Raw genomic sequence first — 22,494 nt, 5'->3', positions numbered from 1 at the left:
CTATGTGACTATATTTGCTAGGCTTGTCAAGTTTTATTTTTGAGGAGAGTCCTCCAAGTTCTGTCAGTCATCCAGATTTGACTGCAGGCATGTTTCAAAATCCAAAAAGATGTCCCATTTGTGAGGAAGAGGAGGGGGAAAGGCTTCCTTTCTGTTGCTCTGGAGACTAAGGGACAACGGAGCCAGGAGGTCAAACGGCAAGAAAAGGGATTCCTCCCAAACACGAGGAAGGACTTCCTGAGGGCAAGAAGAAGAGCTGTTCAGCAGGGGAACTCTCTGCCTCAGAGTCTGGTGGGAGCTCCTTCTTTGGAGGATTTAGTCAGAGGCTGGATGGAGATCTGTCGGGAGGATTTGGATTGTGTTTCCCTGCCTGGCAGAAGGTGGTGGGGCTGGGTGGCCCTTGGGGTCTCTCCCAACCCTCTGGCTTCGGGGATTCCTCGTGTCTCAGTCCTAGGCCAAGGCTGCCGCCTCCCCCTCCCCCGCCTCCTCCTCAAGGACTTGGGAGATATTTGTCTTGGGATACAACTCCCAGGTTCCTCCAACCCTCATGCCAGGAGGGTTTCTGGGCGTTGTAGTCCAAGAGAGCCATTCCCTTTGGGGAGAGAGGGAGGGTTAGAAATAAAGTTATTACTATTACTATTATTATCATTATTCCCTCCACTCTCTTGAGCAGGGATTCCCAAACTCTATTCCTCTGGGATTTCTTGGACTTTAGCACCCAGAAGCCTCAGCTGCCTTGGCCCAAGATCAGGGATTCTGGGACATGGAGTCCCCGGAAGTGGAAGGCCAGGGCTTGGGAAGGGAGGCTCCTGAGAAGGGACCAGGCTTCCATGGCTGAACTGCTCTTGCCATCCAGAAATGCTTCCCAATGTTTAGTTGGAAGCTTCTTTCCCACAATGTGAATCAACTGCTTTCCATTTTAGTCTCCAGAGTAGCAGGAAAAACTTGCCCTTTTCTCCTCAGTGGGACATCCTTCCCCATATTGGCTCTCCTGTCCCCTCGGCCTTTCTTTCCCTCTCAGCTAAAGATACCCATGCCACTCCCACGTCCGCCTCACCTTTTGGCACCTGCTGGTCCTTCTCCACTTCGGCCTGGAGCTTCTTCTGCACGGCCTCCGCCAATCCCTCCCTGCAGACGCCCTTCTTTCCGCAGGACGGCCCTCTCTGCCGAGGGAAGGGTCCGGGTTATGGGTCTCTTGCCATTTCAAGAAAGGACAAAGCCGTCAAAAAGGGCAAAGCAGCAACAACAGCAGTTCAGCAGATCAGGAGCTCCATAATAATAATAATAATAATAATAATAATAATAATAATAAACAGATGAAACAATAGATCACACCCTCAGCTGCTGCAGAAAGATTGCACAGACAGACTACAAGCAGAGGCAGAACACCGTTGCTCAGATGATTAATTGGAACTTGTGCCACAAATACCATCTGCCTGCAACAAAGAACTGGTGGAATCACAAGCCCGAAAACGTTACAGAGAATGAACATGTCAAGCTACTCTGGGACTTCCGAATTCAGACAGACAGGGTTTTGGAGCACAAGACCCCTGACCTCACGATCGTGTTAAAAAAAAGTATGGACTGTCAATATTGTCATCCCAGGTGACAGCAGGATTGAGGAGAAACAACTAGAAAAGCTGACATGATAATTTAAAGATCGAATTACAAGGGCTCTGGCACAAGCCAGTCAAGGTGGTCCCAGTGGGTGCAGTGGCTAAAAACCTTGGCCTGCACTTAAACACAATCGGCGCTGACAAAATTACCCTCTGCCAGCTGCAGAAGGCCACCTTATTGGGAGAGGCACGCATTACTCGCCGATACATCACACAGTCCTAGACATTGGGGAAGTGTCCGAGGTGTGATCCAAGACAGCCAGCAGAGTGTCTGCTGTGGACTCATCTTGTTATGTTTCAAATAATAATAATAACAACAACAACTTTATTTTTGTATCCCGCGCCATCTCTGCGAGGGGACTTGGGGTGGTTTCTCTGGGGACCAATCCCAACAATATACAATCAAATGCATTCCAATCCCAAGGAATTAATACATCAGTGCCTCTAAAACACAACATCCCAAAAGCGTAGCCCATGAGATGGGATCAGCCAAACAGTCTGGACCTGAACCATCCAGGGCTTGAAAGGCCATCACCAGCCCTTTGACTTGTGCCCAGTGACAGGCTGTCAGTCAGTGGAGGGGGGGGGGGTGTCAGCAACCTGGCTGCCCCGTTTTGGAAGGCGCATGCGCAGAGGGCCTGGAGGGCCGAGCAGGCCGCAGCCTCCCCGGGACAGACAGACAGACCAAGGCCGGACGGGGAAGGGAGGCCCGTCAGCAGGGACCCCGAACCCTCACCCAGCTGCCCCTGACCTCCTCCTCTCTCTCTCTCTCTCTCTCTCCCGAAAGGCCTCCTCCTCCTCCTCCTCCTCCTCCTCCCTCTTCCTCGAAGGGCGCTCACAGGAAAGGGTGGAAGGCGGGGCTTCTCCCTTCTCCCCCCCCCCGCCTTCCCCCCTTCGCTTCACGGTCCGCCAATGGGAACCCGCCTTCCTCTCGCGCGTCATCGGTCTCCGGGCAGGAACGCCCCCGACCCTCCCCTCGCCCTTGGGCCGTGAAGGGTCCTTCCAGAAATGGGCCAATGGGGATCGGCCTGGTCTCTCCGCGTCACCAGTCTCCGGGCAGCCTCGCCCTGGCCTTCCCGCCCGCGGGTCATGTGACGGGGTGAGTGACCGTTGGGAAGGCCGAGGCCTGAGCCGGGAGCGAGGGGGGAGGGGCGGGGAGGGGCGGGGCCTGCCTTCTTCCTTCCTTCCTTCCTTCCTTCCTTCCTTCCTTCCTTCCTTCCTTCCTTCCTTCCTTCTCTCCGAGCCCGAGCCTGCGGCCTCGTCCTCCGCCTCGTCAGTCCTGGTGAGTCTCGTTGCCAGGCCTCCTCCCGAGGGCCCAAGAGGAGCCAAGGCCCAAGGGAGGGAGGGAGGGAGGGAGGGAGGGAGGGAGGGGAGGCCGAGGAGGGCCCGGGCCTGGCCCACTCCCAGGCGGGCCTTCCTCTCTCGTTCTCTCCCTGGGAACACAGGCCACCACCGCTCTCTCTCTCTCTCTCTCTCTCTCTCTCTCTCTCTCTCAGCCAGGCCTGGGCAAGCTCCGGGCCTCCCTCCGGGGCGGGGTTTTGGACTCCAACTCCCAGAAGGCCTCCCCTCAGGCCCCGCAGGCCTCCCCTTCACCTCCACCTCAAGACTGCGGAGAGAGAGAGAGAGAGAGAGAGAGAGAGAGAGAGAGAGAGAGAGAGAGAGCAAGGGACTGGGGAAGGGAGGTCAACAGACCAAGAGAAGGAAGGAAGGAAGGAAGGAAGGGCGCTCGGAAAGGGAGGGGCCCCCAGGGATCAGCTGGCATGGACATTCACAACAGAGGGACATGCAGACAAAGGGAGAACAACAACAACAACAACAATATGTGTATCCTGCCACCATCTCCCCCAGAGGGGACTCGGCGTGGCTCACAGAAAGATCCCATACAAAACAGGAACAATATACAAGACAGCAATCAACAAGAAGCCCTGCTTGACTCTCAAGCCAAAAGTGGGTGGTAGAAATCACATGGTACAAAAGCTGACTGGCACAACCTGGGGATCCCAACCAGGCCCTGGAAAGACAGGCGCTTGGCTCCTCTGCTGCTGAATTCACAGGCCCAGTGGGGAAGACATCTCACCACGTTCAAACAGTGGACGTGGCTCTTCATGAGACATGCCGCACCGTCACAGGATGTCTGCGCCCCACACCACTGGAGAAATGATACTGTTGAGTCCCTCTGGGGAGAGAGGGCAGTCTAGAAATGAAATGGTATTTATTATGATGATTATTATGATTATGGCACCATCTGACATCTGTGGGGAAGTAGCAGCCTGTAATGAAAGGACCAAGGCAGTGACATCTCTGGCCCATCCCCTGTTTGGATATCAGCCAGCATGTCAATGCCTTAAATCAAGAAATAGTTTCCTAAGATCTACAAAGATACTCGCAGGAACACCTCAGCAACAACTTTATTTGTGTGTCCATCTCTCACTCCTTCCTTCCAGGCCTGAGATGGAGGGATGGAGAATGACCTCCCTTGTTTTGAATATTGAATATTATGCATCTGCTGTATAACAAGGGGTGTCTATATTTTTTAAAAGAACTATATCAATGTCTTCTGTATCATGAGGAAAAGGAAGGGGGTGGAGGGGGGAAGAGAAGCCTTGTCTTTGTTATAGCTTTCACATCGATCTCTTTAACCCAAGCCCTAGTATTATAGACAGTGTCTAAAGTTTTGGAAGATCCAAATGTCCTCTGTGACAGAAACGAATGCACTCTTGTCCTCAGGACTTTGCCTTCCCACGCTATCCACTCTCCTTCCCGCCTTCTTTTCCAGTTCTTTGTATGTATTTCATATCATAACGACTGCCATATAGATCTAAACTATCAATTCCATTAGTTAGTAAATTAGGATTGTGTGGGTAAGAATTCACTATGTTACATTGTTATCTTCTTTTATTTAAACACTACACAAATATGTATTAATATATATGTTGTCGCTCTAAAATACCTAATTAACAAGGCTCGCAACCTTTTGTGTTCTAATCAAAGAGTGCTGATAGGTCAATTATTCAAAGTCTCTTGAATAAAGAGTTCAGAAATAGTACAAAATGTAACTGTATACTATTAATAATATTTTAGTCAACAGATCCTGTTGTGGCCATCTTCCTTTGCTTTGTGAATTCAACGAATGGCTTCCATTCTTCTTGGAAGTTTCTGTGTATTTGTTTGTTGTACAGCTAAAGTTAGTTTGTCCTATTTGGCCATTTCAAAACCTTTTGTCATCCAGTTTTCTGGTGTTGGCATGTCTTGTTGTTTCCATAGTTTTGCGTATTCAGTTCTTGCTTCTGTTGTCATATAAAGAAAGAGTCTTTCTTGATGTTTCCCAGTAGAAAAAGTTCTGGTTTTAATGGGATTTTGTACTCTAGAATAGTTTCCATGTCTGTGTGGATTTTTATTCAGAATTCGTTAGTCCCAACATATCATATGTGTGTGTGTGTGTATTTGAGAGTTTTTCTGGAGTTATGTACCATCTATGTATCACTTTGTTGAAATTTTATTTAATTGTGTGACTCCTTGTAAATTTTAGTCATTTTTACCAGAGCTCTTCCCATTCTCGTGGACTTATTGCTCAGCCTAGACTGTTCACCCACTGAATCATAGGTTTTTTAATTTCTTCATCAATTGTAAAATCTTTCAGAAGAAATTGATGCAGCTTCCCAGTTGGCTTGTTTTTTGTCTGTAGCAATTGGTTCTGCTTACAATATGAAACACATATATCAAACAACTACAATCACATTTCAAAATTCCATTTAAATTAAATTACATTCAAACCTTTATAAATATACATTTCAAGTCCAAACGCGGTCTGTCATTATACCTTGGATCATATAGTTGTCATTTCTGCTGCTACTATTGCTCAAAAGCCTGGTCCCACAACCTTTCTGCCTTTCTTTCACAGAGGAAATGTGATTTTGGGCTGAGAATTTCGGAGTAGAGCCTGTGGAGGGATTTCCTTCCCTTGAAAGAAAGAAGAGGAGGAAAAACATCTTGGATACGGTTGGGTTCTTCATCAGAGTGGTTCCAACATGGAGAGACCCAACTCACGTGGGCCTGAAGCAGGACCTGGGGGCAGTGGGGAATCCTGGGAAAGAACCAGACATGAGTCCCTGAGTGTGGACCTTGACAGCTCGGACACACAGCGCCAGCGCTTCAGGCAATCCTCCTACCAAGAGGGTGAAGGACCCAGAGGGGTTTGCAGTCGTCTCCACGATCTGTGCCGCCAGTGGCTGAAGCCAGAGCAGCACACCAAGGCCGAGGTGCTGGACCTGGTGACCCTGGAGCAGTTCCTGAGCATCCTGCCCCCAGAGATGGGGAGCTGGGTCCGAGAGTGTGGGGCAGAGACCTGTTCCCAGGCGGTGGCCCTGGCGGAAGGCTTCCTCCTGAGTCGGGCCGAGGACAAGGAGCAGGAAGGACAGGTGAGAGCATTCCCTCTGGGTTTCACTAACCTTGGGGCTGATGGACAGGTTGAACGTACATCCTGCCTTTCTTCCAAGATGGGACCGATGTGGGGGATAAGCAAGGCCCTGCTCCCTCGGCCTCTTTCCCCACCTGCTCTGCCCCTCCATCTCTACCGTCAGCTTGGTTGATGCTCTGCTCAAGATAGAACATAGACAATGATGGGAGGGGGGGGGGGCATTGGTTCCAAACTAGGTTGCCATCTCAGAGTTATTCTTTCAAGAAAGGTCTATGGATCTGTGATATTTCTGAACTTTTCCCAAACTCCTTCTGGAATGCTCTGTGCTCTTCCAGGCCCATAATAATAACTCCATGGAAGTCCCTGCACCAGAGGAATCTCCACCAGACACCACCCAGAGTCTCAGGCAGAAGGAGCTGAAGCGGGAAGGAGACGTGGCTGCCGCCTTGCAGGGTGAGAAGGAACTCTTCTGGGAGTTTTGGGGGTTTGTGCCAGTGGAAATCCTGCTTTGGATTGCATACCCATAGTTTGAGCTTCAGAAGGTGAACATGCAGGATCATTTGGCCTTGAGATGGGTATATATCTTAAACTCATGTCCTTTGTGTGATGTTTTATGGACTTAATATGTATTTTATAGAAAGGCAGTTTTAATGTAGATAAAGGCAAAAGTTTGCTTTTGCACAGGAGACAATGTTGTGGCTCGAACTAAAATTATGTGCTAAAGATGATGCTTCTGACCGTCATCTGGGTAGTACCAGGTATAGCTTGTGCCACCAGATGACTGCAACTAGGCCGACCACCTGCTCCCTCGATCCGTGTCCCTCCTGGCTAGAAAAATCTTGCCTGGAGGGATTACGTGAACCTCTGTTGAATATAATAAATAGCTCACTTGACCAAGGAGTTTTTCCAGAGGGTTTAAAAGAGGCGATGGTATTTCCGCTGCTGAAGAGCCCAGACTTGGATCGTTCGGTTCCCCCTAGCTACCGCCCAGTCTCGAATCTTCCGTTTCTGGGCAAGGTGGTTGAGAGGGCAGCAGCGGAACAGTTGCAGCAGTTCCTCAATCGCACAGCCGGACTTGATCCCTTCCAGTCCGGCTTCCGTAGGGGGCACGGGACGGAGACTGTGCTAGTTGCCATCACAGATCAGCTTCGCTGCCAAAGGGATCAAGGCGGATCAGCGCTGCTTGTGTTATTGGATCTCACAGCAGCATTTGATACGGTCGATCACAATCTATTGACCCACCGCCTAGCCATGACGGGGGTTAGGGGGATACCCCTTAAATGGGTGTCCTCCTTCCTCCAGAATCAGGGACAGCGGGTGGTGAGGGGAGGGATGGTTTCCGAGAGGTCTCCGCTAACTTGTGGGGTCCACAGGAAGCTATTCTCTCTCCTCTATTATTTAACATCTATATGCGACCGCTTGCCCGACTGGTGCGGAGCTTTGGGCTGGAGTGCCACCAGTACGCTGATGACACTCAGCTCATTCTGAGGATGGAGGGCCGGTCGGACTCCATACCCGATAGTTTCCATCAGTGCCTTGAGGCCGTTACTGGATGGTTGCGTGCCAGCAGGTTGAGGGTGAATCCAGCGAAGACGGAGATCCTTTGGCTGGGCCGTCCGGGTGGGGGGGGGGGGAGATGCAGCTGCCTACCCTGGATGGCGAGACACTGCGTCCGTCATCTTCTGTAAAAAGTCTTGGGGTTTTATTGGACCCTCTGCTCACAATGGAGGCCCAGGTCTCTGCTGTGAGCAGATCTGCGTTTTTCCATCTACGTCAGGCTAGGCGACTGGCTCCCTACCTTTCTAGGAACGACCTGGCTACGGTGATCCAGGCGACGGTCATCTTGAGGCTCGGCTACTGTAACACCCTCTACATTGGCCTTCCTCTGTCAGTGATCCGGAAACTGAAGCTGGTGCAAAATGCGGCAGCTCGTCTTCTCACCGGGGTGCCGGCGAGGTGGCGTATCACCCCAATTCTACAACAGCTGCACTGGCTACCGATTGAGTACCGGACTACTTTCAAGATACTGGTACTAACCTTTAAGGCCTTACATGGTTTGGGGCCGGCGTACCTGAGGGCCCGCTTATCCCCCTACCAACCCCAGATATTACTTCGGTCCAAAGACCAAAATTTGCTTGAAGTCCCTAACATACGGACTTATCATTTGTCTTCTACTAGGCAGAGAGCCTTCTCGATTGTAGCCTTGCTCTTCCGACAAGCATTCAATGGGTGAAAAACTCGGGGCTATGTCTGTTTTTATTGTTGTTTTTATTGTTGTTATTGTTAATTTAAAGCTAAGTGTATTGTTTTAATCTATTTCTGTAAACCGCTCCGAGCCAAACTGGGAGTAGCGGTATACAAGTCTAATAAAATAAATAAATAAATAAATAAAATGGTCCCCAATTAACCAGAGAATTTGTTGATCACATTCACAAGGACTGCCAAAGGGGTTCCTAAGACCATCAGAAATATGTGTTTCTGATGGTCTTTGACAACACCTCTGACATCCCCCACGTGACCTACCCAGGAGTCCCGACCCCCTGGTTGAGAAACATTGATTTACACTGTTACCCTATTGCATATGAAATCTGTTATAATATAAATAATAATAATAAACTTTATTTTTATATCCCGCCCCATCTCCCCAAAGGGACCCGGGGTGGCTTACAACAGGGACAAGCCCGAAAACAACAACACAAGACATTTGACCAAAAACATTCCAACGATTCACAAAATAAATAATAAATACATTAAAATCCAAGCAATAAAATCATAGAATTAAAAACAAACCAGCGGGGACAGGTTTCATAAAGTGCTGTGTCATGGAAATGAGTGATAAAGTGCCGTATGCCCTTAAAACAGAGAGAAGCATTCTAATGCCAGCTGTATTGGGCCTGTTCATTCAAACGCGCTCTGGAACATCCATGTTTTTAATTCCCGGCGGAAAATGGGCAGGGAAGGAGCTAACCTGATCTCCTTAGGGAGAGAGTTCCAGAGCCGGGGGGCCACTGCCGAGAAGGCCCTCTCCCTCCCTCGTCCCCACCAGCCGCATTTGAGACAGGCGGGAGCGAGAGGAGTCTTTGTCTCAAATGTGGCTGGTGGGGACGAGGGAGGGAGAGGGCCTTCTCGGCAGTGGCCCCCATCCCGGCTCTGGAACTCTCTCCCTAAGGAGATCAGGTTAGCTCCTTCCCTGCCCATTTTCCGCCGGGAATTGAAAACATGGTTGTTCCAGAGCGCATTTGAATGAATAGGCCCAATAGAGCTGTCATCAGAATACTACTTTATGTTTTAAAAGCATATGGCACTTTATCGCTGTTACTTATTTCCATTAAACAGCACTTTATGAAACCTGTCCCCGCTGGTTTGCTTTTAATTACTCTGATTTTATCTGCTTGGATTTTAATGTATTGTCCATATTTTATTTTGTGTATCGTTGGAATGTTTTAAGTTTCTGTCAAATATGTTGTGTTGTTGTTTCGGGCTTGTTCCTGTTGTGAGCCACGCCGAGTCCCTTCGGGGAGATGGGGCGGGATATAAAAATAAAGTTGTTTATTATTATTATTATTATTATTATTATTATTATTATTATTATTATTATTATAGCTGGAACAAGAGAAGCCTCCAATTAAGTTGGGAGATACCACAGAAGAGATCTGGGGCCAGAAGAAGAGGCCAAACCAAATCTCTTCAAAAAGAGCTGGAATATACAAGGAGACACAGGTTGTTCAGACCTCTGAAGCAAATGCTGAATGCCGCACAGGAAACAAAGGCCAAGAAAGAGACCACAATGCCTTTAAACAAGAATGAGCGAGATTATATTCTTGAATGGTGAAAGCAGGACGTAGTGAAAGCAGATATTAAAGAAAGGAGAAGTCCAAAAAACGATGAGTAGTTGGAACTAAAAACGCTGATCGGAAGATAAAAAAAGAAAAAATGGGCTGAACAAGAGATCAAGAAGAATGAGATTTTAAAATGTGGTGCTTTACCAGATGATTGTTTTATATCTGTTTTAAATAGTATGGACAAACCCCTCATGTAAGAGACATTAGTTCATAGAAAGGCTGTGTAGCGGGAAAGGGGGGTGAAGGATAATGGTATCTATTAATTCGTATACGTATAACACTAACTTACTAACAAACAGATTTGACTAATAATCTTCTAAAATTCATTTGGTAATAAATACAACGAAACCACAGTTTTCTTTAAAAAGGAGCAAGTTGCCAGGAACAATCAAGAAGAACGAAAGAAATGCCATTTCCTAATGGATTCCATCACAAAAACATGGGAAAAGATTCTCAAACCCAAAAACTTGGTTTCTGCGGGAGGGACATCCTGCTGTAGCACATTTTGCTCTGGTTTTTCAATAAATTCCTCATCACCAGGTCTCAACCAATTCAATTCTCACTCCTTTGTGGCAGCCACAAAACCAAGTTTCCAGAGTAGAGCAACTCCTTTCCAAGTAAGGAATGCACAATAAAACAGGAAACAATACTTTCAAACCAGAAGCAGAACATTTTTCAAATTTTGTTATATTGTCATTTACCTTGTGTCATTTGTTACATCGTGTCATATTTTAACGTGTTAATTGGAATTGGTATATGTTCAGTCTATTTCAGTTTTAAATAGCCACAGCTCACCTGCCCACCAAGCAGGACGAAAGCAGAAATGTGAGTAGATAAATAGGTACTGCTTTCAGTGGGGAGGTAATAAAGATGCCCTTAAGGACACTGATCGGGAAGAAGCTCCTCAACATGGAAGATGAAGTGACAGCCCCCCCCTCCCCCCATGTCCAGTGTTGAGCACAGCCTCCAAGATGCCGTAAATAAGATGGGAAAAGTTGTTTTTACCTGTGTCTGCGTTGTCTGTCCTTGTTAATTGTAGAATCAGGCACTGAATGTTTGCCGTATGCGTGTTCTGTAAGCCGCTCTGAGTCCCCTTCGGGGCGAGAAGGGCGGGGTATAAATACTGAAAAGAAAAGACAAGCAATTGAACCAAGATCAAATACAAGATGATGATTGAAGAAGAAAGACAGGACTATTGGATTTCAAAATAATGGACAATAATATAGAAAACAGATCAACTTTTGGGGGGATTCTTTTTAGTAGTTTAAGCAATGGATGTCAAGATAAGAGAGATTAAAAACTGGGAGTAATGCAGTAACACGTGGAGTACAGTAGAGTCTCACTAATCCAAGCTAAACGGGCCAGCAGAAGCTTGGATAAGCGAATATCTTGGATAATAAGGACTGATCAAGGAAAAGTCTATTAAACATCAAATTGGGTTATGATTTTACAAATTAAGCACCAAAACTTCATGTTAGACAACAAATTTGACAGAAAAAGTAGTTCAATACGCAGTAATGTTATGTTGTAATTACTGTATTTACGAATTTAGCACCAAAATATCACGATATATTGGAAACATTGACTACAAAAATGGCTTGGATTATCCAGAGGCTTGGATAAGCGAGGCTTGGATTAGTGAGACTCTACTGTATTTGAGAAAGTACGAAGCAGTGATCCAAGGCGGATTTATCCTTACGGAATCCAGTTTGCTCAGGGCTGATGGTTTTGTTCTGGTCCAGCCTGGTCTGCAACTTTATTAATAGGAATTTTGCACAAAGCTTTCCAATTACCGATAGAAGGCTAATTGGCCAGTAATTGGAAGGATCGGGAGGGTCACCTTTTCTGTAGATTGGAACTATAATGGCAAATTGCCAGTGGTTTGGTAGGATGCCCGTGTTGTTAATGATGGTGAAGACTGCCACCAAGAAGAGAGTCCACCACTCAGGATCCGATGTCAAAATCTCCGGGATAATTAACTCCGATCCAAGTGCTTTCCCATTTTTTAGACCAACAATTAGGTCTGCTCCTTCCCTACTGAAACGGGGGGACAGTCGGTCAATTCAGGAGAATCTATCGCTTTTTTTTCGTGTCAGGAGCAACCCGAGTTGCTTCCGGAGTGAGAGAATTGGCCGTCTGCAAGGACGTTGCCCAGGGGACGTTGCCTGGACGTTCTGCTGTTTTACCATCCTTGTGGGAGGGAGGCTTCTCTCATGTCCCCGCATGGAGCTGGAGCTGAGAGAGGGAGCTCACCTGGGTGGGGTTCGAACCTGGCAGCCTTCAGGTCAGCAGCCCAACCTTCAAGCCCGGAGGCTTTTATCCCCTAGGCCACCGGAGGCTCCAAAATCTACCCCTGAGCTCTGGGTTTCTAACTCATCAGCCCGAAAGAGGTTGGAAAAAATGACTATATCCGTTTGAGGGAGAGACTTATTTATTTATTTATTTACTTACTACATTTATATGCTGCTCTTCTCACCCCGAAGGGGACTCAGAGCGGCTTACAATTCAAATGTACATACAATATATTATTAGCATAGCACAATATAAGCAATTAAATTACTATATTGTACTATATAATTTCATGGTAATATTATTAGTAATATTACATTTAATATATAATATATAATTAATATTATATTATATTATTAATTAGTATAATATTGTATTGCATTATAATATTATTATCAATATTACAAGTACGTACAATATATTGTATATTTATAAATTATTGTATATTATATATATCTATATATATAAAAGAGTGATGGCATCATGGCAATTCACAAAACAACAAAAGTACAGGCCCCCCAACCTCAAAATTTGACAACGCAACCCATCATCCACGCCTCAAGGTTGATACAACAAAAAGAAAAGAAAAATAAAGTCCTAATTAGAGGGAGAGCAATAATTTTTTTATCCAATTGCTGCCAGTTTAGAGGGCTAATCTCTGCCCACTTGGTTGCCTAGCAACCAAGGGACAGCCAGGTTTCAGTTAGGGGACAGGCAGATTTAGGCCTCACTTAGACTTCTTCCACAGATTATCTAATTTGCACTGGATTATATGGCAGTGTAGACTCAAGGCCCTTCCACACAGCTATATAACCCATTTATAATCTTATATTATCTGCTTTGCACTGGATTATCTTGACTCCACACTGCCATATAATCCACTTCAGTGTGCATTTTATACAGCTGTGAAGAAGGAGCCTCATATAATCCAGTTCTGAGCAGATAATATAAGATTAGAAATATACAGTAGAGTCTCACTTATCCAACGTAAACAGGCAGGCAGGATAAGTGAATATGTTGGATAATAAGAAGGGATTCAGGAAAAGCCAATTAAACATCAAATTAGGTCATCGTTATACAAATTAAGCACCAAAACATCATATTATACAACAAATTTGACAGAAAAAGTAGTTGCATGCGCAGTAATGCTATGTAGTATTTACAGTAGAGTCTCACTTATCCAACACTCGCTTATCCAACGTTCTGGATTATCCAACGCATTTTTGTAGTCAATGCTTTCAATATATCGTGATATTTTGGTGCTAAATTCATAAATCCAGTAATTTCTACATAGAATTACTGCGTATTGAACTATTTTTTCTTCCAAATTTGTTGTCTAACATGATGTTTTGGTCCTTAATTTGTGAAATCATAACTTAATTTGATGTTTAATAGGCTTATCCTTAATCCCTCCTTATTATCCAACATATTCGCTTATCCAACATTCTGCCGGCCCGTTTATGTTGGATAAGTGAGACTCTACTGTACTGTATTTACAAATTTACCACTAAAATATCACAATGAATTTAAAACACTGACTACAAAAACATTGATTATGAAAAGGCAGACTGCGTTGGATAATCCAGAACATTGTATAAGCGAATGTTGGATAAGTGAGATTCTTCTTTAATATGAAATAATTACTGGGATAGAATAATGCAGAACAATATAATCTCTAAAACCAGGACAGTAAATAAACAGGGGAATTCCACACAGGAAACAATCAGGGCCAGCTAACACCTCCCAACAAAGTATTCCCATCATCAAAGTCTGGCAAATCCTGTTTTCTCAGGGCCACAGACAGTAGAAGCACATAAAATATCGCAAACAACGCCACTCTGAAAACAAGGGAATTCCAGACAGGAAACAATCAGGGCCAGCTAACACCTCCCAACAAAAAATTCACTCAGGGAGGAAACAGCCAGGCTTTAAAGCTGCAAGGCTATTACATCCTAATCATTTTTCCTAATTGCAGCATTCATACTTGCCTCCAACAAACAAAAAAAAACCAATCAGAAATATTGTATATTCACAACCTTTAGGAAATAATATCCCCTGATGGCGCAGCGTGTTAAAGCGCTGAGCTGCTGAACTTCTGGACCGAAAGGCCACAGGTTTGAATTGGGGGAGCGGAGAGAGCCCCCACTGTTAGCCCCAGCTTCTACCAACCCAGAAGTTCGAAAACATGCAAATGTGAGTGCATCAATAGGTACTGCTCCGGCGGGAAGGTAACGCCGCTCCATGTAGTCATCCCACATGACCTTGGAGGAGTCTACGGACAACGCCGGCTCTTCAGCTTACAATCTGACGCCTTGAATGCGTATAGAAACAAAGCCACATTTAATTTAAGACTGAGGGTGAAGGTTGAGCTTGAATTGCAGACAGGCCGCTCCCTCCCAAAGGCCGAGAAGAAGGAAGGAAGGAAGGAAGGAAGGAAGGAAGGAAGGGAGGGAGGGAGGGAGGGAGGGAGGGAGGGAGGGAGGGAGGCCTGAGGGCAGAGGGGGAGCCCCCCATCCCTCCCCCACTCACCTCCTCCTCTCTCTCTCTCTCTCTCTCTCTCTCTCTCTCTCTCTCTCTCCCCGAAAGGCCTCCTCCTCCTCTTTCCTTCCTTCCTTCTGACAGGAAAGAGCGCCGCCCGGCCCCGCCCACCCCGAGTCTTCCCGCCTCTCGCTGCACTTCCGCCCTCAAGAAACATGGCGGCCGCGGGCAGGAGACCCACAGAGGGGCGGGGCCCGAGAGAAGCGGAGAGGCAGGCGGACAGACACGCCCCTTCTTTCCTTTCTCCGCCAATGAGAATCCGCCTTCCTCTCAGAGCGGCGTCATCGGTCTCCGGGCAGGAACGCCCCCGCCCCGCCCCCGCTCCGCCCTTCTGCCGTTAACGGTCACTCCAGGAATCGGCCAATGGGAATCGTCCTCGTCTCTCCGCGTCACCCGTCTCCAGGCAGACTCGCCGGCGCCTTTCCGCCTCTGGGCCGGACTCTCCTGGCCCGCTCCTCATGGCAGGCAGGCTGCTGAAGCGGAGAAGGGGGGGCCAGGCCAAGGAGCGGGAGGCGCCTCTGCGTGGAGATGGAGATGGAGATGGGGGGGGGGGGCAGGAAGGGAGGCCGGAAGGGAGGCCTTGAGGCGAAGGGCCAGGCAGGCCAAGGCCGGAGGGGGGCGCGGGGGGAGACTCGGGGACCCACTCAGCCCCCCCCCCCAACACGCACACGCACACTCACCCCTCCTCCTCCTCCTCCTCCTCCTCCTCCTCCGCTTCCTCCTTCCTCTCCCTCCCGCGCTCGCTCTGACAGGAAAAGGCGCCTCTCGTCCTGAGTCTCTCTAGGAAGACGCCTCCCTCCTCGGTGGACTTCCGCCCGGGCTCAACATGGCAGCCGCGGGCACGATGCCCAGAGAGGGGCGGGGCTTCTCGGCCGTCGAACGGAGCTCTAGACAGAGAGAGACGCTCTTCCTTTCTTTTCTTCCCAACGCCCAGGGTCCGCCAATGGGAATCCGCCTCCCTCCCTGACGTCATCCGTCTCCGGGCAGAATCTTCCCCGGCCCTTTCCTTCGCCGTTCCGCCATGAACGGCCATTCCCGGGACCTGAGGGCCAATCTTTACCTCAGCTTGAAGGGTGGAAAGAACATTGGATGCCAAAAGGAAAGGTAGGATTGTTTGGAAGAGTGAATGTGATGGGTCTGCTGTAGAACGAAGGAGGTCTCTTTGAGAATAGGAAAGAAGTGTCTCCGTGTCTTCTGTGATCCCAAGAAAGAGGGAGGGAGGGCGGGAGAGAGGCCTGGCCTTGGTTTTGCCTTCACGTCCCTCTCTTCAGCCCAGGCCCCGGGATGAGAGACATGGCCTCGGGGTTGGGGAGATCCACAGGGCCTCGGAGACAGAAGCGAACGCCCTCTTCTCCTCAGGACCTTCTGGCCTTCCCAGGAGATCCGGCCTCCTTCCCGCCTCCTCTTCCCGTTCTTGGCAGGCATTTCATCTCATCATCACGACTGCCAGATGGATCCCAAATATCAGCTCCATTGGTTAGTCAATTAGGATTGTGGGGGTGAGAATTCACTATGTTACATTTTCATCTTTTCTTTTATTTAAACACTACACAAATATGTATTTGTATATATGTGTCGCTCTAAAATATCTAATTAACGAGGCTTGCCACCTTCTATATTCTAATCAAAGAGTGTTGATAGGGCAATTATTCAAAGTCTCTTGAATAAAGAGTTCAGAAATAGTACAAAATGGAACTGTATACTATTAATAATATTTTAGTCAACAGATCCTGCTGTGGCCATCTTCCTTTATTTACAGTATTTATCTTCCGCCCTTCTTTCTCACCCCGAAGGGGACTCAGGGCGGATTACAATGAACACATATATGGCAAACATTCAATGCCAACAGACAAACAACATTCAGTTTTAGACAGACACAGAGGCATTTTTTAACATCTTTCCAGCTTCACGATTTCCGGCCACAGGGGGAGCTTTTGCTTTACCGTCCATTGGTGGCTGTTCTTCCTCTTCTTTTCCTCGTGAGCAGTTTTATGGTGTTGTAGATTAGTTAAATTAGCCTCCCGCATAAAGCGTCCCTAAATTTTCCCTACTTGACAGATGCAACTGTCTTTCGGGGCTGCTAGGTCAACAGCAAGCCGGGGCTATTTTTTTTTTTTTTATGGTCGGAGGCTTAACCCGACCCGGGCTTCGAACTCATCGCCTCTCGGTCAGTAGTGATTTATAGCAGCTGGTTACTAGCCAGCTGCGCCACAGCCCGGCCCCTTTGCTTCTTTGTGAATTCAATGAAGGGCTTCCATTCTTCTTGGAAGTCTCTGTGTATTTGTTTGTTGTGCAGCTAAAGTGAGTTTGTTCTATTTGGCCATTTCGAAACCTTTTGTCATCCAGTTTTCTGGGGTTGGCATGTCTTGTTGTTTCCATAGTTTTGCATTTTCTGTTCTTTGTTGTCATATAAAGAAAGAGTCTTTCTTGATGTTTCCCAGTAGAAAAAGTTCTAGTTTTAATGGGATTTTGTACTCTAGAATAGTTTCCATGTCTGTGTGGATTTTTATTCAGAATTCATTAGCTTTTGGGCAAGTCCCACGTTTTGTGTGTGTGTGTGTGTGTATTTGAGAGTTTTTCTGGAGTTCTGTACCATCTATGTATCATTTTGTAGAAATTTTATTTAATTGTTTGACTCCTTGTAAATTTTAGTCATTTTTACCAGAGCTCTTCCCATTCTCATGGACTTATTGCCCAGCCAAGACTTTTCACCCACTGAATCCTAGGTTCTTTTATTTCTTCATCAATTGTAAAATCTTTCAGAAGAAATTGATGTAGCTTCCCAATTGGCTTGTCTTTTGTCTGTAGCAGTTGGTTCCGCTGATTCTCCGATTCTTGTCTACCCATTTTGTTGTCTAGACGGAGTCTCTCTTGGAGTCGATTATAATGGAACCATGTCATTGTTGAGTCTTCTTTTTGTTCATTTATTACAAATGAACAAAATTACAATATTACAACATTTCTACCCCGCCCTTCTCACCCATCAAGGGGACTCAGGGCGGATTACAATATAAAACACATATATCAAACAATTACAATCACATTTCAAAATTCCATTTAAATTAAATTACATTCAAACCTTCATAAATATACATATAAATAAACATTCAAGGTGCATTTCAAGTCCAAACCGGGTCTGTCATTATACCTTGGATCATACAGTTGTCATTTCTGCTGCTAGTATTGCTCAAAAGCCTGGTCCCATAACCTTTCTGCCTTTCTTTCACAGAGGAAATGTGATTTTTGGCTGAGAATTTTGGTGTAGAGCCTGTGGAGGGATTTCTTTCCCTTGAAAGAAAGAAGAGGGAGGAAAAGCATCTTGGGTACGGTTGGGTTCTTCACCAGAGTGGTTCCAACATGGAGAGACCCAACTGACGTGGGCCTGAAGCAGGACCTGGGGGCAGTGGGGAATCCTGGGAAAGAACCAGACATGAGTCCCTGAGTGTGGACCTTGACAGCTCGGACACACAGCGCCAGCGCTTCAGGCAGTCCTCCTACCAAGAGGGTGAAGGACCCAGAGGGGTTTGCAGTCGTCTCCACGATCTGTGCCGCCAGTGGCTGAAGCCAGAGCAGCACACCAAGGCCGAGGTGCTGGACCTGGTGACCCTGGAGCAGTTCCTGAGCATCCTGCCCCCAGAGATGGGGAGCTGGGTCCGAGAGTGTGGGGCAGAGACATGTTCCCAGGCGGTGGCCCTGGCGGAAGGCTTCCTCCTGAGTCGGGCCGAGGACAAGGAGCAGGAAGGACAGGTGAGAGCATTCCCTCTGGGTTTCACTAACCTGGAGACTGATGGACAGGTTGAACGTACATCCTGCCTTTCTTCCAAGATGGGACCGATGTGGTGGATAAGCAAGGCCCTGCTCCCTCGGCCTCTTTCCCCACCTGCTCTGCCCCTCCATCTCTACCGTCAGCTTGGTTGATGCTCTGCTCAAGATAGAACATAGACAATGATGGGAGGGGGAGGGGGGCATTGGTTCCAAACTAGGTTCCCATCTCAGAGTTATTCTTTCAAAACAAGTCTATAGGTCTGTGATATTTCTGAACTTTTTCCAAACTATTTCTGGAATAAATAGGAGTATAGTGTCTAGATCCAGGGAAGTCATGCTACCCCTCAGTTCTGTCTTGGTCATACCACACCTGGAATACTGCGTCCAATTCTGGGCACCACAATTGAAGGGAGATGTGGAAAAGCTGGAAAGTGTCCAGAGGAGGGCGACTAAAATGATCAAAGGTCTGGAGAACAAGCCCTATGAGGAGCGGCTTAACGAGCTGGGCATGTTTAGCCTGCAGAAGAGAAGGCTGAGAGGAGACATGATAGCCATGAGGTCTCTTCCAACTCTATGATTCTCCGATTCTATTATTCTACTCTGTGTTCTTCCAGGCCCATAATAATGTCATGGAAGTCCCTGCACCAGAGGAATCTCCACCAGACACCACCCAGAGTCTCAGGCAGAAGGAGCTGAAGCGGGAAAGAGACGGGGCTGCTGCCTTGCAGGGTGAGAAGGGACTCTTCTGGGAGTTTTGGGGGTTTGTGCCAGTGGAAATCCCACTTTGGGGGATGATTGCACACCCACAGTTTGAGCTTCAGAACATGAACACGCAGGATCATTTGGCCTTGAGAGGGGTATATATCTTAAACTCCTGTCCTTTGTGTGATGTTTTATGGACTTTAATATGTATTTTATAGAAATGCAGTTTTAATGTGTATCTTTTATAGAAATAGGTATCTTTGTTGAATTTTGGCAATGTTCATGTTTTTAAAATTTTGTGGTAACCTGCCTCGAACTGCAAGGAGAGGCGAGTAAAAATGAAATAATTATTGTTATTATTACTACTACTGCTACTACTGCTATTGTTATTGTTATATGTAGGCATTAGGTTGCCAGAGGTGTGACTTCAGTTTGATTTGCAGTTTTCTTTCTTGCAATAGGACTGAAAATGCAGCCCTTCAGTGTCTTCTCAGGTGGGACCCTAAGTGAAGATAAGCCCTGAAACTGAGCTGGAAGACAAACAGACAACAAAGAATCACTTTAGTCAATTGAAACACCAAGCCCAGTGCTAGTTTCACTCGAACATCCTCACAGCAGGGCTTGCGAGATAAAGTCCTAATCCCTCACATTGTACATCTTCATTGGCTGTTGAATGCGCCTGTGTTCTTAGGGTCGTTTCCTCATCGGTCTCTTTATAGGACTGCAATGGTCACTTCTGAGGCCTGTTTATGTGACCAGCTTTCCACCCCTTGCTCTCTCTCCAGGGTCTGGAATGATGCTGTGGCCGAATCCTCAGCCGTTTCTTCCCCTTTGCGATGGAGTGGGACTGAGTCAGGTAAGCAGGAGGATTCCTGGGAGAGGAGGGCTGGGCCTACCGGGGTGCCTTTGGTTCCAGGATTAATGGCCAAATATCTATTGAAACTGACAAGATTGAATGTGTTTCCTTAGAAGTGAAATCTTGGAGTGAAATACAAGGAGGGAAAAAATGAAGAGAGAATTAAAGAAACCAGAATGGATGTTCAAAGAAATTTCAACGGAGCTAAGATTGAAAAAGGACATGTACAGGAAATGGAAAGGGGGAAGAGTCACCAAGGAATGTAAACGACTAACCTGCATAAGTTGGGAAAAGGTCTAACAATCTAAATTAGAAAATGAGGTCAGAAGAAGAAATGAGTCAAGAGTAGGGTCTGTGCCTGGAGAAGGTGGTGAAATGCTAACCAGGGATAGGGAAGAGGTAGAACATGGCCTCAGTCTTCTCCCAAAAGGAAATGGGTATTCTTCCTGAGCAAGATGGAGCAACTGGGGAAATGCAACCCCAAATAGGTAAAGAAGTGGCCCAGGAATACCTGGCCACTCTCGATGAATCCAAGTCTCCAGGGCCAGGTGAACTACACCCAAGAGAATTGAACTAAGAGTAGTAATCCCAGAACCACTGTCAATCCTCTTTCTTCATTTTTGGGAACAGGAGAAATCCCAGCAGGCTAGAGGAGGCAAAGGTTGTCTCTATCTCCAAGAATGGACCAAAAAGAGGTCCCCTAACAATGACCATCCAGTTATCTTGACCTGGCCCATAAGCAGTTGCAGCAGCTGTTTAGACTCTCAAATTTTTATAAGGAGGAGATCGTTTGATGTGGATTGATAATCGTTATAGAGGGAGCAGATCTGTTTGTTTGCTATTATGCACTCTTTATCGAACCAATTTTTGGATCTGACCCTGGGTTGCCTCAGCATTCTTTGCCAATCGTATCATTTTTAAAAGAAAGGTTTTATAAGGGATTCAAACCCGGTGATCACCTCCTTGAAATCTGGGATTTCAATGATCATAGTTTCTATGGACAGCACTTCATAAGAGTTCAAGATATCTAGGCACACCCCCTTCATCTTAAGGTTCCGCTTCAGCCTAGTGTATTGTGGGTGGGTTTGTCCAGGTGGGGAAGTGCTGCTTCTCTCCAAAACCAGGGGAAGTGGGAGATAGATGATCACTAAAGCAAGGAATTGTCGATACCAAATGAATGAATGTTGCTAGCTATGGAGGGTGAAGTCAGAAGATAGTCTATGACACTAGAGCCCCTTGGTGAGACCAATGTATGTTCTCCAAAGTTAAGAAACTGAGTAAGTCCATTTAGCCGGGACAGGTTGAGCTGCGTGGCCATTTTGGTCCGTCATTTTCCGGCTTGGTTTCACGCTTGGTCCTTAGAGTGTCGGGCTTCAGGTGTCGGGAGGGAGTTGAAGGGATCTTCATCCAGGTTCTTTTCTCTCAACACATTTACCAAAGTAGACCCTACCCTTGCATTGAAGTCGCCTGTTATCTTGACCTAAATAACAGGGAAGATGTTGGAGCAGATCATGAAGAAGGCCGTCTGGAATCACTTAGAAAAAAGGCTGTAATCACTGAAGGGCAAGATGGGTTTCTCCAAAACAAGTCATGCCCGATTAATCTCTTTTTCAGTAGAGTTACAAGCTTGGTAGATGAAGGAAATGCAGTGGGTGTAGCACATCTTGCTTTCAGTAAGACCTCTGGAAAGGCCTCCCATGGTTTCACAAACAACTAGTAAAAAGTGGGCTGGATAATACTCCTGTTCGGTGGATTTGTAATGGTTTGAGCGACAAAGGGTGGAGTGTCGCAGGGTTCTGTCCTGGGCCCAGTACTGCTCAACATGCGTATCATATTTTCAGATGACACCAGATTAGCAGGTATAGCTGACAGTCTAGAAGATAGGATCAGAATTCAAAATGGCCTGAACATGGTGGATAGCTGGGCCAAAACTAACCTAATTAATTTCAACAAGAATATATGTAGAGTAGTACACTTAGGAACGATAAAAATGCCATGCACAGGTACAGGGTGGGCGACACCTGGCTTGACAGTCATTCATATGATGGGATCTTGGAGTGTTAGAGGACTACAAGTGGAACATGAGCCAACAATGTGAGGCAGCAGATGAAAAGACAATGGGATTTTGGGCTCCATCCTAAGGAATATTGTGTCCTTCTTTCTGCTTTGGGGAGACCTCACCTGGAACAACACTGTGTCCAGTTCTGGGCACCACAATAAAGGCTGGAACATGCTCAGATTCCATTTCTGATTCTACGTATCAATTGAGAAATGGTTCTGACTGACCAACCCGTCATCTCTAGAAAGCTTACAACTGTGGCATGTAGGCCTTGGCCCTTTCCCTTTCAAACAACAACCAACCATGTAAATCTACTTTAAAGAATTTCTTGTTATTCTTTTTCTTGATCGCTCCCATGTGAGAAGGGAATCTTTTCTTCTTCCGCCAGGGCCCAATCGCCTTTGAGGACG

At 46.7% G+C, this 22,494-nt stretch overlaps 1 protein-coding gene and 1 pseudogene across 1 annotated transcript; one reads left to right on the top strand and one right to left on the bottom strand.

Moving 5' to 3' along the window:
• The window catches only part of LOC134296834 (zinc finger protein 658B-like), a 135,878-nt pseudogene that overhangs the window by 5,004 nt on the left and 108,380 nt on the right, over positions 1-22,494 (bottom strand).
• Positions 2,735-8,440, top strand: LOC134296867 (zinc finger protein 24-like). Its single transcript, XM_062972870.1, has 2 exons — positions 2,735-3,824; positions 5,518-8,440. Exon 2 carries the CDS (start codon positions 5,645-5,647, stop codon positions 6,203-6,205), a length of 561 nt encoding a protein of 186 aa, XP_062828940.1. The 5' UTR covers positions 2,735-3,824; positions 5,518-5,644; the 3' UTR covers positions 6,206-8,440.

This window comes from Anolis carolinensis, chromosome 2 (assembly GCF_035594765.1).
Source record: "Anolis carolinensis isolate JA03-04 chromosome 2, rAnoCar3.1.pri, whole genome shotgun sequence".
Taxonomy (NCBI): Eukaryota; Metazoa; Chordata; class Lepidosauria; order Squamata; family Dactyloidae; genus Anolis; species Anolis carolinensis.
The sequence above is the reverse complement of the archived record's forward strand: the minus strand, read 5'-3'. Positions and strand labels throughout refer to the sequence as shown.

Bases quoted from the DNA above. Each gene is read 5' to 3' on its own strand.
- LOC134296867 (XM_062972870.1), top strand. From the start codon at position 5,645: ATGGAGAGACCCAACTCACGTGGGCCTGAAGCAGGACCTGGGGGCAGT.